General features: G+C 42.3%; 1 protein-coding gene across 6 annotated transcripts in view; it reads left to right on the forward strand.

The window, feature by feature from the left end:
- The window catches only part of crhr1 (corticotropin releasing hormone receptor 1), a 175,832-nt gene that overhangs the window by 126,566 nt on the left and 30,984 nt on the right, over window positions 1-18,282 (forward strand). For all 6 annotated transcript variants that reach the window (XM_020051070.2, XM_034295105.1, XM_034295108.1 and 3 more), the window contains one exon: window positions 14,416-14,536. In XM_020051070.2, the coding sequence (XP_019906629.1) occupies window positions 14,416-14,536 (121 nt within the window). The remainder of the gene's footprint in view (window positions 1-14,415; window positions 14,537-18,282) is intronic.

The following is an 18,282-nucleotide window of genomic DNA, read 5'->3' on the forward strand; positions in this document are numbered from 1 at the left end:
CCCATCGTTCACCAAAAAGAGAAATGAGTTTGCAACCAACCCATGGAGAGCAGGGGGTTTTGAGAAGGCGCAGGTGAATTTTGAGAAGTCGCAGAGAAATTCCATGGCACAATGTCTGTGCTCTCACAATGTTTATACTCTCGCGCAACTGGTCCTTCGCTCACTCGGCTTGTGTTTCTGCTCTCTCAACGTCACTTTCTGCTCTCTCGACTGAATTTTTTCTTCTCTAAGTGGCACCGTCGTGTGCACGAGTTTGGTCCTCTGCATGCGCAGCTTGTGTTTCTGCTCTTTCGACTCTCAGCTTGTGTTTCTGCTCTTTCGACACATGAGTTTTGAGACTGATGTGACGCCATACAAGTTTTAACCACAAGCCAGCGCAGAGAGCAGATAAGCACAGTGACAAGGAGAAATTTGGGAAGCTTGAACAACACACAGGATGTATGGGGTAATGTCAAACTCTACTGTGCAGAATGAATCTGAAGGAACGAGGGACCACATTAATGTTTGCGGAGAATGACAGAGTGTTACCCAGGGTCATTCCAAGGATCTTTTCCCACTTTGGGAAAAGGACACCATGGAGCTATCAGGCTTTACCCTGGAGCAAAAGCAGCTCAGTCTTGTCAAGGTTGAGCTTGAGGTGCTGATGTGCTGACATTCCAGCCATCATGTGAGCCCAGCACTCAGATATTCCTGTCGCCACCTAGGTGTCGGGGGAAGATTTTTGGAGTGTCATCCACATTGCAATGATAGAAAAATCGTGTGGGGATAAGACAGTGCCAAGTGACTCGGTGCTTAGAGAGAACAGGAGAGGGTCTATAACCACATCCTGTGGAACACCACTAATGAGAGCCTGCGGTGCAGAAATAGATCCTCTCCACATTATGAGGGACATGCCTGGGATACTTAGCCTTGAGTGGGTGGAGAAGATGAGACTAGAGAAGCATGTCAGTGCAAAGAGCTTCTGTGACGTTGAGAACAGTGGTCTGGTTTGAGTGACCCATTTTGAAGCCTGAATGGTTATTGGTCAGAAACAGCATACTTCAGTGTTCAGGAGGTTTTTGGATGTCAGAGGGGTCAAATTTTTGCGAGTAACTCTAGCCATTTCAAATTCAGAGGGGACGCAGCCAGGGGTCGGGGATGAGCCATTGAAAATCCTGAGCAAAGATAAATGGGATTGGGTGGAGGGGGTGAGATGTTGGATGACTGGCAATCACTTGCTGAAAGATTTCATCTGGAGGGAGAAGGGAAAAGGTGTTTAATGGACAAACAACTTGGGTGTGTAAGGGACCAGTACACCCAGTAGGCTGATTGAGTGCAGATGTCGTTTTCTCAAAAGAGACAGAAGATGGAGGTGGGAAGGGGGAGGATTGAGGAGAAGCCGGCAAAGCAGTTACCCTGGGCTTCAAGAGAGAAGCAGGAAATTAGGACAAAAAGTTGTTGGGTGGAAAGGTGGCGAGGAGAGTCAAAGAAACAAAACCAGGAGACAAAAGGGAGGATAAACTGTTTTGTTTAAACATACATTGTGTGTGGTCCTGCTCAGCGTTCAGTGTAATGTGTCTGTGTTCACCCGTTAGCAGGAAATATAATCCATTGACTCGTTTGGTGAAATAAAGGTTAAATTATATTGTTCCCTCTTTCTGTGTAACAACTTCGGGCATGCCCCTTATTGTAAACAAGAATCAATTAAATGAATCACTGAATATATGATTAATATTAGCATATTAAATATGGCTATGATACACATGTTGATATAGTTCATCAGACCGTATAGACCAGGGCTGTGACACATTCTATATTTAGCAGTAAGGAACCTGGGGTTAATGCAACAAAAACTCTGCATGGTACTTCTGATCAGTCTTTAGCCATATATTTAACCAGCAAGGCACGGGGGTGTGGCATGTGGCCAAAATTAGTGTGGATTGACTTTGGCTCTTGACGTGTCCAGTTCTGGGATTCGTCTGCGTGGGACCGTTCTGGGATTTAATAATCCCTGTTCGACCACGTTTCACAATGCAAATATTTACCAAGCTAAGTGTGGCTTCAACTGCCGAAACTCAACCACAGTCCTATTATTTTCCACGGCCCCCTCTAATGGCTTGTGAAAGCATCTGTTTATGGGCAGATTCCTGAAGCTTAACTATGCTTGGTGCATAGTGCCTGAAGGCTGAAGTTGGAAGTGAGAACGAAAAAGTGTGTTCAATTGTTTTGACAGTGTGACAATAGTTCTCTTGCCAGGGATCTGAACTGTGACTCAGCCAAGAGATGAGAGAGCAAGTGTGTGTGTGTGTGTGTGTGTGTGTCTGCACGCATTCAGACCTGCCCCATTTTTTGCTGAGTCACAGTTCAAATCGCTGGCAACAGAACAATTGTCATTCTGTCAAAATAAAACACAATTCTCATCCTCACTCTCCACTCATGTGTGTGGTTGGATTCAGGGGGGGGGGTTACCACAAATTATATGTCTAGTTTAAATAGTGTTGCTTTGTACAGTACTTACTAAATGACTTCATAAAAAGTGATATGAAACACTCACTAACAGTTAACATTGTTAAGTAGTAGATAACAATTCTAGTCGTAGCAACTCCCAGCTAAGTCGGGAGGATCGCAGATTAGGACGAGTTCTATATTCCATTCTGCTTCTTCACTCTTCTTCAACACACAGCTCACTCGTCCAGGAATTGGACGCAACATGGTTGGAGGACAGAGCTCTTCCAACTAACAACCATGATCTTTAGTGTTGTGTTTAAAATGCCTGAGTTCTCACAAGGAGTCAATAAAGCACAACGTGGCAAAGCCAACACAGGGAAGCCGCAGCCCTTTATGGTGACCGGAGTATGGACTAGGGGTTGTTTCCAAAGGTCATGTGGGTGTTTCCAAAGATCATGTGGGTGTTTCCAAAGGACATGTGGGTGTTTCCAAAGTACTTTTTTGAGTTACCAAAGGGAGTTGTGCATGGAAAGCTGATTGGGAAGAATTGTTGCAGGTCAGATTTAATGTTATGCTGACTGGACTGCATGCTGAGTTAGAAATCCAGCTGGTGCACAAGATTGCTTGTGGTTGTATTCAGATTCCAGACCATGTGTTTATTTGTATCGGCTGTAAATGAACTATATTGCTGTAGTTGGAGTTAGTATGGAAGTCCATGGGCACATTTGTTCAGAAATAGGTAGGCTATTATTGTGTTGTGAGATACCGCAGGCAACACCGCAATGTAGATGCCCAAGTCCAGGAGCTCATCAGGACAGCAGGTTAAAGGAAAATACACCTAGTCTTTCTGCCCCAGTTTCTAAATGCCCCTCCAGTACTCTGAAAACCAGTCAAGGGATGCGCTTCAACCGATACAGTGCTGGGCCAATCGTTTATCGCTTTGCTTTGACCGGGATAGTACACCCTCATTGTAGTAGACTTTTCCTGACCGTCCATAACAAGTTTTGGAACCCCCTCTTGGCCACTTATTAAAACAATCCTAAAGATGTCTGTCTCTGGCAGCCATGTGAACTGTTATGACATCAACGCAGAGAGAGGGGGAAGAGTTGTGGGGGCTGTCTCCTGGTTCTTAAAAACTGCAGAGTTGTGTTCTGACCCTTTAGAAAGATATACACCCAACTGAGACTTGAAACAACTGGATTGGCTGTTCTAATTCTACTCTGGTAAATGCTTCCAAAAGGATGACAGAATTCACGTTTGAGTTTGAAATCAAAATAAAACACCATCCTCCTTCCATGACCTTTCCTAAATAGGTGTATTTCACATTGAACGTTGTCAGAATACTCAACTCACAAACGGAAAACTATTTAGAGACTATTTACCCTTTTTTTTTTTTTTACCCTGGGCGGTTGGTATCGGCCAACAGCCCACAGCACTTAGCGTTGGAAACCAGGCAGCCCGCCAATGGTGCCCGGTGCCAATCACCCCTCACTGAATGCATGACGTCAATGGATGAATGTGCCATACTCCCAGATGAATGATAGAGTCTTCGTTGAATTTCAGATTTCCATGACCATTCAACAATTTAATTAGGCTATTATTGAAACCTAATACAAACATTATAGGCTACTTGACAATTCAACATATGTATCACACGTTATCGTTATTCAATAGGAGATTCAGCTTCTTGTGTAGGCTAATTCATCAAATGTAAATCTAAAATGAAAATCTAAATATTTTTTTAAGAAATTAAATGCCAAACATTCTTTACCAATGGCCAACTACCAAGGTATTACACGTTACTGTTTATCTTAGTAGAGTAAGAGAAACAAAATCACATACTCAGCCTATCATCCCTCTTTGAATTGTCTCTGCTTATTATACTGAAGAGTAAGATTCTACAAATGTATTATGCTAAATAATTATTCACTAAACGATATACCACTGCGAGACACTACTGTAAGTTATCCTTTGATCATCCTTTTAATCTGCTAATAAAATGTTCATGTTTAAATTTTGTTATTCATGTACGTCACAGTGTGGTAAGTAAGTAGCCCAGGTGCAGGATGAATAGTGAAACAAGGGTTTACTAAGCTGAAAAGCATAATGCATAATACATTGAAGACTGAAAAGGCTAGAACTGATACAAAAGAACCAACGCACTAAGCGAGAAAAATAACGAACACACACGGACAACTAGCAGACAATACTCCACTAAGACTCAGACAAACACAAGAGCAGTTACAGGCTGTAGTAGTGAGGATCCGGTGTGTGTAATGAGTGGAAGTCCGGGGTGATGTGATGAGAAATAGGTGAGCGTAATAGTGGAGAATCCGAGATGTTCCGTGAATGCAGTGCTACTGAAGCAACTGGAATAATGGACGGTGGTGGCTAATAGGCCGGCGACAGGGAGCAATGTAGTAGTGCTTCCCCAGTGGGAGGGGTGATCACGGCAGGCACCGTGACAGTGTAGGCTACTGGAAATCATCTTTTGATCATTGGTTTACTCCGCTAAGCAAATTTACAAATCCAATTAATTGCATAATACACAACAAAATGTTTACTTGAAGAGGCTACCTGTCCTTGGATCTATCAGTTTTATATCTATGAATAGGCTGTATTCTATGTGTTGTTCATTCCTGTATCCTATGTGTTGTTCAAATTTTTATGTACGACTATTCATGCAGATATCCTTTGATCGTCGCAAACTGGTCGATAATGTCTCTTAGATTAGCTTGTTCATCTTCAAAATGATATAAAAATGAGAACTACATTCGAATGGATTATATTTTGAATCATTTAAGTAAATCATTTTTAATCATTTAATCATCGTGCCATGTTCTGTTGTATGAATTGTGCTATATACAGCTCCAGAAAAAATTAAGAGACCACTGCACCTTTTTCTTTCCATTCCAGACATATAAAGAAGCAGTGCATCATCCCAAAGACGTATAAACAAGTAGTGCATCATCCCAAAGACGTATAAAGATGTAGTGCATCATCCCAAACTTGTATAAACAAGTAGTGCATCATTCCAAAGACATAAAGAAGTAGTGCATCATTCCAAAGACAATGAAACAAATACTGGATCATTCGAAATACATAGAAACACATAGTGCATATGTCGTGCATATTCATGCATATTACATTAAACATCATAACCCCACTGAAGCAGAACACATATTGTGTAATGTTTCTCCGAAACTATGGTGACTTTCACATGAAGGACATGCTGCTTCGGTTAATTCTGATTGCATCTACTACAGCGATGATGAATGGTGAACCATTTCCAGTAACGCTGGCCTGAATGCTGTGCCATGTCGACTCGTTGCAAAGGGATACAATTTGAATAATTAAATACACTGCATGACATTGGCCAATCGTTAGTTATTGGGAAGCATTTCATACAGAATCCTGGGATATGGTAAACATACTGAAGACAAATGGCAAGTTGTTTATCTGGTATAACCAGGTAACTCAGTCCCCCCACAATGATCTGTCTGGAGCTGCATATCAAACTAACCCCGTCAACATGAAGGTACCAGCAAAACCCCTCTTCATGTAACTCTGTCACCAAGCAATGAAACTTAACACAGATTTACAAAATCTTGATAATCTGACATGCGTTTCTGAGGTTTATATTCTTGATGGCGACATACTTAATTGGCTGGTGCATGTAAGAAAGAAATAAGTACCCACATGTTTTTGGGAGTAATGTTTATATTTTGCTATTTGAAAGGAAGGATGTATTCAGCACTTGCTGACAACCTACATATAGCATCAGAAAAAATATCTGGAGCTGTATATTTAAACTACCATTCAAAAGTTTAGAGTCACATATTTTGAACATTATAATAACATAAAATGTATCAGAAATACATTGTAGACACTGCTAATGTTGTACATGACTATTGTAGCTGGAAACAGCTGATTCTTCATGGAATATATACAGTTAAAATTGTAGACCTGCACACGGCTGGGATGGGCTACAGGACAATAGGCAAGCAACTTGGTGAGAAGACAACAACTGTTGGCACAATTATTAGAAAATGGAAGAAGTTCAAGATGACAGTCAATCTCCCTCAGTCTGGGGCTCCATGCAAGATCTCACCTCATGGGGCATCAATGATCATGAGGAAGATGAGGAATCAGCCCAGAACTGCATGGCAGGACCTGGTCAATGACCTGAAGAGACCTGGGACCACAGTCTCAAAGAAAACCATTAGTAACACACTATGCCGTCATGGATTCAAATTCTGCAGCACACGCAAGGTCCCCCTGCTCAAGCCAGCGCATGTCCAAGCCCGTCTGAAGTTTGCCAATGACCATCTGGATGATCCAGAGGAGGAATGGGTGAAGGTCATGTGGTCTGATGAGACAAAAATAGAAGCTTTTTGATCTAAACTCCACTCGCCGTGTTTGGAGGAAGAAGAAGGATGAGTACAATCCCAAGAACACCATCCCAACCATGAAGCATGGAGGTGGAAACATAATTCTTTGGGGATGCTTTTCTGCAAAGGGGGAAGGACGACTGCACGGTATTGAGGGGAGGATGGATGGATGTATTGCGAGATCTTGGCCAACAACCTCATTCCCTCAGTAAGAGCATTGAAGATGGGTCATGGCTGGGTCTTCCAGCATGACAACGACCTGAAACACACAGCCAGGGCAACTAAGGAGTGGCTCCGTAAGAAGCATCTCAAGGTCCTGAAGTGGCCTAGCCAGTCCCCAGACCTGAATCCAATAGAAATCTTTGGAGGGAGCTGAAAGTCCGTTTTGCCCGAAACCTGAAGGATTTGTAGAAGGTCTGTAGGTTTGTTTTGGATTCCATCACTCACAGTTGAAGAGTACCTATAATAGAATTACAGACATCCACATGCTTTGTAAGTGGGAAAACCTGCAAAATCGGCAGTGTGTTGAATACTTGTTCTTCCCACTGTACATAGGTGTACAGAGGCCCATTATCAGCAACCATCATTCTTGTTTTCCAATGGCACGTTGTGTTTGCTCATTTCTGAGTGACCCCAAACCTTTGAACGGTAGTGTAAACTTTCATGGAAAACAAGGACATTTGTAAGTGACCACAACCTTTTGAATATGTATATACACTGATGAGCCAAAACATGACCACCTGCCTAATATGCTGTTGGTCCACCGTGTGTTGGCAAAACCCAACGAGGCATAGACTCCACAACACTCCCGAAGTTGTCCTGTGGTATCTGGCACCAAGACATTAACAGCAGAACCTTCAAGTCCTGTAACATGTGTGGTGGAGCCACTGTGGATCAAACTTGTGGGTCCAGCACATCCCACAGATGCTCAATCGTGTTCCTCATACTCTTCACCATGTTCCTCAAACCATTCCTGAACAATGTGTGTGGCAGGGCGCATTATCTTGCTGAAAGAGGCCACAGCCATCAGGGAATACCGCTGCCATGAATGTTTGTACCTGGTTGGCAACATTGTTTAGGAATGATGATAGGTGTCAAATTGACGTCCACATGAATGCCCAGGTTTCCCAGCAGAACATTGCACCCCAATACAGCATCGCTCTCCTTGTCGTCTACCCAAAGTGCGTCCTGGTGCCATCACTTCCCTAGGTAAACGGCACACACTTACTCAGCCATCCACGTGATGTAAAATAAAACAGGACTTATCCGACCAGGCGACCTTCTTCCACTGCTCTAAATTCTAGATCTGACCCCATACACAGCAGAGGGCTGTGTGTGTTGTGACACATTCTTCCTTTAACCAGCATTTACCTTTTCTGTGACTTGTGTCACAGTAGACCTTATGTCAGTTAAAACCAGACAGAATAGCCTTCATTGCCCACGCCCATCGATGAGCCTTGGGCGCCCAACACCCTGTCACCGGTTTGAGGTTTGTCCCTCCTTGGGCCAGTGTCAATAGATACCCAGTCATCTGGCCATAACAATTTGACCCTCGTCAGAATTGCTCAGGTTTTTACTCCTGCCCATTTCTCCTGCATCCAACATGTTGAATATGAGAACTGATTGTTTGTTTACCATCTAATCTACCCAGACCTTGACATGTTCCCTCGTTAGGAGATGTTTAAGATTATTTGCTTTACCTGTGAGTGGTCATAATGTTGTGGCGCATCAGAGTATATAATTGTTTTCAGTAAACAAGCCATTCAGTAGGCAGGCTGACATTCAAGAAACACTGCAAATATGTTTTTTATCCTGAGAAGAGAATGGCATATTTTGTTCCTGTGTTAATGCTCCCATTTTTTGTAATGTTCCATCTCTTCATCTAACCATCCTCATTCACTAACTGTACCTTCTGCTTCTGGTTATGAAACATTGCCCACTTTTCTCTTTCTGAAAGTTGAAGTTGCTTTTGAAATGCCTTACTGTTAATCAAAAAGGACTATGTCGATTGTCTTGAGGCCTGCCTTTTGCACTCACACAGCTGTGCACATCACTAAGCCTTGCTCTGCAATCCTCCTCAGGGAGATTTTATTTACTTTTTTACACTCACAGCTCTGCAGAGGAAAATAAATCAGAAAACCAATTTGATGCCTCTAAAATCATAATTTACCCCTCTGAATCCTGCAGTTCGCCGTACATTAATGTTCATAAACAATACCGTGGAGACACTTTTCTGTGGACAGATGGAACAAATCGTCCATCCCAGGCTCTGCACTTGTTAACACATTTTTTTTTTTATTTAACCTTTATTTAACCAGGTAAGCACGTTGAGAACAGTTTCTCATTTGAAACATCGACCTGGCCAGAGTTACAAATGAATACACAACATCAAAATAAACAAATGAAGGGTTTGTACAGTAAGTGCAACACATGTCAACATATAGGAGGTAGATATTTGGTAAGTATAATGGCATGGCAATATACTATACAGTCAATGTGACATAGGGTCTGGGAGAGAGAGAGGTAGATTTATGGTAGTACAAAGTGGCAGTGCAAAAATAAAACTAGTGCAAAGATTACAGAGACAGCTGTGCGGTTGAGTGTGCAAAATGCGCTAACGGCCGAATAGAGCAGATATAGTCAGCATGGATAATGGTCTGTCAATAGATTTTATTTGATAATAGATCTTTGAAGGTAGTTAAAGGGATAATAGATTCAAGCTTCAATGATTTCTGCAGTGCCTTCCAATCATTAGCACAGAGAACTGGAAGGAAAGGCGGCCGAAGGAGCTGCAGGCTTTTGAGGCAATCAGAGAGATACACAGTGGAGAAAACAGGTATTTGATACACTGCCGATTTTGTAGGTTTTCCCACTTAAAAAAGCATGTAGAAGTCTGTAATTTCAACTGTGAGTGATGGAATCTAAGAGATAAATCCAGAAAATCCCACTGTATGATTTTTAAGTAATTAATTTGCATTTTATTGCATGACATCAGTATTTGATACATCAGAAAAGCAGAACTTAATATTTGGTGCAGAAATCTTTGTTTGCAATTACAGAGATCATACGTTTCCTGTAGTTCTTGACCAGGTTTTCACACACTGCAGCAGGGATTTTGGCCCACTCCTCCATACAGACCTTCTCCAGATCCTTCAGGTTTCAGGGCTTTCGCTGGGCAATACGGACTTTCAGCTCCCTCCAAAAATGTTCTATTGGGTTCAGGTCTGGAGACTGGCTAGGCCACTCCAGGACCTTGAGATGTTTCTTACGGAGCCACTCCTTAGTTGCCCTGGCTGTGTGTTTCGGGTCGTTGTCAAGCTGGAAGACCCAGCCACAACCCATCTTCAATGCTCTTACTGAGGGAAGGAGGTTGTTGGCCAAGATCTCGCGATACATGGCCCCATCCATCCTTCCCTCAATAGAGTGCAGTCATCCTGTCCTCTCCATGCTTCACGGTTGGGATGGTGTTCTTGGGGTTGTACTCATCCTTCTTCTTCCTCCAAAAACGGCGAGTGGAGTTTAGACCAAAAAGCTCAATTTTTGTCTCATCAGACCACATGACCTTCTCCCATTCCTCCTATGGGTCATCCAGAGGGTCATTGGCAAACTTCAGACATGCGCTGGTTTGAGCAGGGGGACCTTGCGTGCGCTGCAGTATTTATATCCATAAAGGCGTAGTGTGTTACTAATGGTTTTTTTTGAGACTGTGGTCCCAGCTCTCTTCAGGTCATTGACCAGGTCCTGCCATGAAGTTCTGGGCTGATCCCTCACCTTCTTCATGATCATTGATGCCCCACGAGGTGAGATCTTGCATGGTGCCTCAGACCAAGGGAGATTGACCGTCATCTTGAACTTCTTCCATTTTCTAATTATTGCGCCAACAGTTGTTGTCTTCTCACCAAGCTGCTTGCCAATTGTCCTGTAGCCCATCCCAGCCATGTGCAGGTCTACAATTTTATGCCTGATGTCCTTACACAGCTCTCTGGTCTTGGCCATTGTGGAGAGGTTGGGGTCTGTTTGATTGAGTATGTGGACAGGTGTCTTTTATACAGGTAACAAGTTCAAACAGGTGCCGTTATTACAGGTAATTAGTGGAGAACAGGAGGGCTTCTTAAAGAAAAATGTACAGGTCTGTGAGAGACGGAATTCTTACTGGTTGGTAGGTGATCAAATCCTTATGTTATGCAATAAAATGCAAATTAATTATTTAAAAATCATACGATGTGATTTTCAGGATTTTTGTTCTAGTTTCCGTCTCCCACAGTTGAAGTCTACCTATGATAAAAATGTCAGACCTCTATATGCTTTGTAAGTAGGAAAACCTGCAAAATCGTCAGTGTATCAAATACTCTCCCCATTGTACCTACTTGAACGCAGATTAAGGGAGGGTGTAGCTCTGGAGATGAATGATTTTAGGTAAGGTGGGTTTTTGCCTAGTAGACACTTGTAAATGAGGTGATACCAGTGTGATTGTCGCCAGGTGTGTAGTGAAGTCCATCCGATTAGACTATAGAGGTTGCAGTGATGAGTGTTATATGGAGCATTGGTGACAAAACGGATGGCACTGTGGTACACAACATCTAATTTTCTAAGGATGGAATTTGATGCAGATCATCACCGAAGTCTAGTATAGGGAGGATGGTCATTTTCACAACGGCATGCTTGGCAGGAAGAGTGAAGGAGGCTTTATTACGGAATAGGAAGCCAATCCTGGATTTAATTTTGGAGTGGAGCTGGTTGATGTGGGTCTGGAAGGAAAGTGAAGACCCCTAAGTATTTGTAGTTGTATTCAAGTACAGAACCTATGTATTCAAGTAAAGAACCGTCGAGTGTGGTTATACTTGTTGGGCTGGTGTGATCGATTGAAGAGCGTACATTTAGTTTTTGCTAGAGTTTAAAAGTAATTGGAGGCCACAGAAGGAATGTTGCAGGGTTGGGTGGGTTACTTTTTTTATGTAATCCGTTACAGTTACAAGTTACCTGTCTACAACAGTTATGTAACTTTTGTTTACTTTGTAATCCGTAACATAACTTACTCAAAGTCAAAGTAACTTACATTTTTTCAAAAGTGTCTGTAATCCGATTACAATATTTTAGTTGGTAACAGATAACATTATATATTATTCTGCGAGCCGGTGGTCAAAAAGCATCATTAATGACCGCCGGTTTGAGGTCAATCATAAAGCGCCATACAGTCACTCATAAAGCACCATTTCCATTGTTCTACAGAAGCCACAGCCCTTGCAGTACACACTGCTACAACACTATTTAGAATTATTGCCATGGTCAGCAACATTTTCATCTGTCAGAACTTTGAACTCAGCAAGCAATATCAACTCCTCCAGTTTCACAAATATGCACAAGGTTACTTATGTGTGTGTGTGTGTGTGTGTGGGTGTGTCCGTGCCAAGATACTTCACAAGTCCATAATGTAGCCTTCAGTGTTTTGATTTCAGATTAAAAGTGACATTTTCTGTGAGACACCAAACATGTAATATGGAGTTACTGGGGTGTATGTACTGAGTTTTCAAGAAGCTGTTAATATAATAGGATTTGACGGGTCTGACCCTGGACTGCTGAAATGTCTGCTCAGTTGCAACATAACACACTTATTTATGTCGTAACACCCACCAGGAGATACCATACTCACCCAAAAGGTCCACCGAAGAAGACCATATTCATAGTTCTTTGACTATGTCCAAAATCACACCAAATGTTCCCTATTTGATCGGGCTGATGAAGCCACGATGAAGGTTATAGGAGGCCATTTCCAATCCCCATTCTGGCTCTCTGCCCCGACTCTTTTCTTGGATGAAACATTTATAGATTCGAGTGGTTGAATGTCTGTTGGGATCCGAGCCAGCAGCCCACGACTCCATCCTTTCAACTGGTTTTGTCCGACGATATCGTGTCAGGCATAATTGCACGAGAAGTCTCAGGACGAGGAAATATGGGTCCACTCCAGGCCGCCTATCGTAATTTAGTCAGGCCTGACAAATAGTAAGGAGAAGAGGTAGAAAGACAAAGAGAAAGGAGAGAGATTAGTGGTATAAAAAAGGGGGAGGAGAAACAAAGAAGTGAAGAAGAAAGTGCATTTAGGCACGGAGAAGAAAATAGGTCAGGAATGAAATGACACTGGGTGGAGATGAAGGAGCCAGGTGGAACGAGGTGAGGGTGAGTGAAGGTGGAAGAAACTGAGTTTTAGTAAAGGGCAGCTACTTCTCAGAGGTGGATATGTAGCGAGGGAATGGTAGGGGACATTGTCTGCATTGGCTTTTTTCCAAACCGTCTTTGGTATATACCTTTTTCAATGTTTAAAAGGCTGCGGCTTTGGCACTTTGAGAACTGAATGGATGGAGGTGTCGCTACAACAGCCTGGTAGTGTCTGTGAGTGTGTTTGTTTGTGTGTGTGTTTGTGTGCTCTGTTCTCTTGTATAATCACAAAGCACTTACTGTACCTAGTAAGACCTGTTACACTTCAGGATTTTATTAGAATAATTTGCAGCCACACTTAAATAAGTTTTTTTTTTTATTAACGCATGATGTAATCCCCTGTAAAACATTTTGTGGGAAATGGGAGAAGTTCTGTCCATGTCTTTTTCCTATTTTCTTTTCCTTTTTCGTTTTCTTGTTGATGCATGGTAAAACTGTAAGTGCTGTACACATCATGTTAAACTGGGTGGATCTAGCCCTGAATGCTGATTGGCTGAATTCAGCCACTGGTACAGGGAAAAACATCTGAGATATGTGTGTATTAGTTTTGGAGACAGAGAACTAGAGATAGCAGGGATCTCTCAGGGAGGCTGTGGTCTGTAATATTAATTTGTTTTTTTTCCTTTGCTAATGATTAGAACTTAAATGGTGAGTGTACAATGATGAGGCACCGTTTACATACTCTGCTGTGACTGTTTTCATAGTCTGTGTATTTAATGCGTGGTGATACAGGCCCGAAGGGCTATTTCCTGCAAAAATTTGTGCTTCGGCATTCACTCAGTCTCACTGTGTTTTAATCGATTCAGGTGTCTTGGCAAGACGTTGCCAAGACACCTTATCTAAAAACTGGATCCAGACATTAGTCATGACCTTAGTCATGGTGTATTAGTAGACCTCCTTAGGCTATATAATTTCAATATCGTACAAATGCAAAATATCCCTTTCAGTTTCCTGCTAAAATGTCAGTAAAAAGGTTTACTCACACATGGTTCCGTCTGGCCTAAACCAACTTCTGCTGTGTTTATTCACTCTGAAAAGTAAAACTTTAACTGAGCTATTGAACCCTGTATTAACTCGTCTAGTTCCATTAGCCCTTCCCATTGAGAACACGCTGGGCTGCTGTTGCTATCAAGGTCTGGGGGAAAGACTGATTGTCCGGGAGATTATTGTGAGGCGGAGGGATCAGCCTGTGGAAGTGGGATTGAGGGTTTAGGAAAAGAAACACGGAAAGCAATACAACATCTGCTTGAGGTAGTATGTGTGTGTAGAGTTGTAGAATACATACACACACACCAGACATACACACACATAACATGTGGCTCCCTGCAGTATAACAGAGGGCACCGTGGCTTACCAAGTCCTCCCCTCTGTCCTGTGTCACCAGGAGTATCCGCTGCCTGAGGAACATCATCCACTGGAACCTGATCACGGCCTTCATCCTGCGCAATGCCACTTGGTTCGTCGTCCAGCTCACCATGAACCCTGAGGTGCACGAGAGTAACGTGGTGAGTTACAAGCACGCACACTCACACACACACACGCACGGACAGACACACACATGCACATGCACACAAGCACACAATCAGAAACCCACTCTCTCCTTCTCTGACTTTCACTCTCCCTTCTGGCTGACTGGCAGACACACGCACGTGTTCCTATACGCACTGATTACAAACAAAATTCAAAACTAGACAATTGCGGATTACCTTCATGTCATTCTAGTTCACTGTTAATTGCCCCTCAGTTTATGCAAAAGTTCTCAGCTGTGCAAACATCCCTCACATTATCCCTCGCCTCATCCCTTACCTCATCCCTCATCGCCTCTGCCACTGCTTTCCTAATTACCACATCCCCTCCAGCTCCCCCAGCTCCCAGAAATGAATGAGTACACCACCACCACCCTGTCAATAGCCAATAAGACAAAATGAGCATTCAAAGCCACCCTGTCATTCAGCCCTTCTGGTCCACCCATTCTTCCACTCTGAGATGCAGTATGACTCAGGTCAGCCATTAGCACTGAGAGGGTCTTTTTGGGATTGGTGGTTCATTTCATAAAATTTTTTTTCTTTGTGATGGAAGACTATTATAACTACCATATGTCAGGGCCGGACTGTAGGGATGCCCTCTTGGCATCTCTATGTTTAATAGCTCTTATTTAAGTTGCAATTTTGTAACCCATCATGTGGGTCATTGTTTGTGCCATATTCACCCCAGGGGACAGTGAATAACAAATAAGCAGAACAGGTCAAAGGTTGTCTGGTCATAAATCTAGACATTGATTGCTTTAGGAAGTTTTAGGTTGAGGCACAATGTTAATTACATTCTGATGGATGTTTCTTTTCTCATTGTGAAGGTTTTTCTTCCTTTCAACCACATTTTACAGGAAATATGGTAGAAAGTATGACATTTTAGGAATTTTTGTATGTGCTATAATTTACAGTTGTTCTATAGTTTCCTGTAGTTCTGATCAACTATTTCAGTTGGATAACATTTACTTGTATCGCATATGTCTGATATTTTTTAACAACATCTATGTAGATTGACTGATAGGTTAATACATTTTGCCTGGAATAGTTATAGGTTGCTTTCTGTCTGTTTTTCTTTGAAAAATACATCTGGACACAGCTGCAGAAGTTTGTTTAGCTTGGCTGCTAGCTACTGATCTTTTGAGACTGAGGACATTATGAGAGGAACTGAAGAAAGAGCAATCGCAGCAATGCTGGTGAAGAGGACTGGCATTGAGGACAACTGGCTGTTATCTTTGTGGGGCCCAAAACTGCTGGGACATCACCCAAGCAGGTGCCACAGGGTAGGGAAGAGAAGGCTAGTGGCTTTTCGTTTCCAGACTTGCCAACTACATTAACATTATGTTCCTCCCTCTACTCAAGTTGTGACCCGATCCATCTTCAGAGGGTTATGCAGTATTTATGTACATTTACTTTATCAAGCAGAAACTGTAATCCAGAGCAACGTGCAGTAGTAGTAAGTGCATACAGTACATTTTTGTACTGGCCCCATTTGGGCATCAAATCCACAACCATTTTTATTTAATTTTTTTGTGCTCTTAAAGCGTTTTGAGATTATATTGAAAATGCTTTAGAAGTTTGATAATGTATGAATATTATTATATAGTAATATTCTGGTATTTGTGGGCGTAAGATAGCTTTGCATGTAGGGAATCTGCCCAGGTAACAAAAAGTGCCCAGACCAAATCCCAGAGCTTGGTGAAAAGAAATCTACAATTCTGTCCCTGAGCAAGGTATTCAACTATATTACTCCTCTAGTCATTACGGTTAATAAGAATGTACAGTATTCTCTGTCAATCTTAGCTGGTGAACCTCACAGTCTACCACAGACCCACTTCACTGATCTCATTGGCAGTCTACCACAGACCCACTTCACTGATCTCACTGGCAGTCTACCACAGACCCACTTCCCTGATCTCACTGGCAGTCCACAACAGACCAACTTCATTGATCTCACAAAAAATGGAGTTGTGAATTAACTTCAAATCCAATTTAGACGTCTGCCTCTATATGACTTACTGTACAGAGACGGCATAGTGGATTGAATTGGTTAAGGTAAATTTAAGTACTTAAGCCAATATCCAGAGTCGATTGCTGTTTTTTCCACTGTCGATCATAAATCTTGATATTTATTGCTTTAGGAAGTTTTAGGTAGAGGCAAAACGTTAGTTACATTCTCTACGTAGTTAGAGAGTATGGGATGTGAGGTTTTAGTCAAAGAGCGAGGGGAGTGAGGTTTTAGTTAGAGAGTATGGGGTGTGAGATTTTAGTTAGAGAGTTTTGGGTAAGAGAGGTTTTAGTTAGAGAGTATGGGGTGTGAGGTTTTAGTTAGAGAATATGGGGTGTGAGGATTTAGTTAGAGAGTATGGGGTGTGAGGTTTTAGTTAGAGAGTGTTGGGTAAGAGGAGTTGGTGTTTAGTAAGACAAGCAGGATTGACTTAATGTCATGAGTCAGTAACAGTTTTACATTCAATAGATGTTTTCCACTCAGTCCATTATTCGTCCCAAGGTCCACAGGTGGAAATCAACATTGAAAAGTGAAGAATTTTGGTGACATTTACTTCAACACTCAGGTTAGATTTTACCTTATACAATTCAATACACAATTGACAAAAAGTTCAATTGGAGTTTGTTCTTCAGGAAAACAACCTGAACAAAGGCTGAAATGTCCTTGTTGTGTTGAGAAAAGGTGGTAGTAGCATCTTTTATTTGGAATGAATCCTAGTGGCTGTTATTCAAGGTTGCTGACATCCTGCATGACAGCTAGAGTTTATTGTCTAAGCCTCCAGTCCTACATTTGTTAGACTTTTCATTCATGTTTAAACCCTTTTCAGAGGCTTTCAGAGTTACACTTTGCTGCTTTTGAACTAACTCCAAACAAGAGCACCTTCCCACGTCTACTGAACTTTGGGCATCACTCAATGACTCAGATTCCTGCTACATCTTGAAAGAGATATTAGAGATAAGGACTGACAGATCCCTTGTCACTAATCTTCACTGCAGACATCTACTGCAGACTAATGAGTAATACTCATGCTGCGTTGGCCCCAGTCGAGCCTCAACTCACCGGCCCAAAATACAATCTCAGCTGAGACAATTTTCTAATTCAAGGTAGGGTAGGAGTGTCTGGTGTTGCAGTGCCAAATGTAACACTCCCCAATTATCTCAATCATAAGTAACTCCCCGGAGTGGCTTTTGTGTAATAAGATGTGCCATGCGAAATGAGGTAATACATTTTATTTTTTGCAAGAAAGAATACAATTTAAGTCATCCATCAGACACTCTTAACCTCAGCTACTAAAAGGGCAAGCTGGTTTCACCATTGCTGTCCCAAGTTGTAGAAGAGCTTTCACTGGGCTGAGGGAATGCTACACACCCACAGGGGTGGGACCTCCAAGAGACTAGAACTTTTGTGGCAGAACTAAGAGCTTGGGCAGGGATGGGCTTGATCATATCCTGAAAGTTGGTTGGCAGCTTTGACTGGAAGCCAGTGAAGTGTGACAACGAATGAGTGACATCTGAAAACTTTGGAAGGTGGGCTGTGACATTCCGGAAAAGGCAGGGATTTAATGCGACAAGCATGGAACCCAACCAACAGTGAGTAGCATAATTCTACATGTGAGATGAGTGCTTGGATTTTTCTTGCACTGTCAATTGTCAGTAGTCTGTCAGTTGTGATTGGTCTTGCATTGCTCAATTGGTGAAGTGTGGTGCTTGCTACTTCA

Source organism: Esox lucius, chromosome 11, assembly GCF_011004845.1.
Source record: "Esox lucius isolate fEsoLuc1 chromosome 11, fEsoLuc1.pri, whole genome shotgun sequence".
NCBI lineage: Eukaryota > Metazoa > Chordata > Actinopteri > Esociformes > Esocidae > Esox > Esox lucius.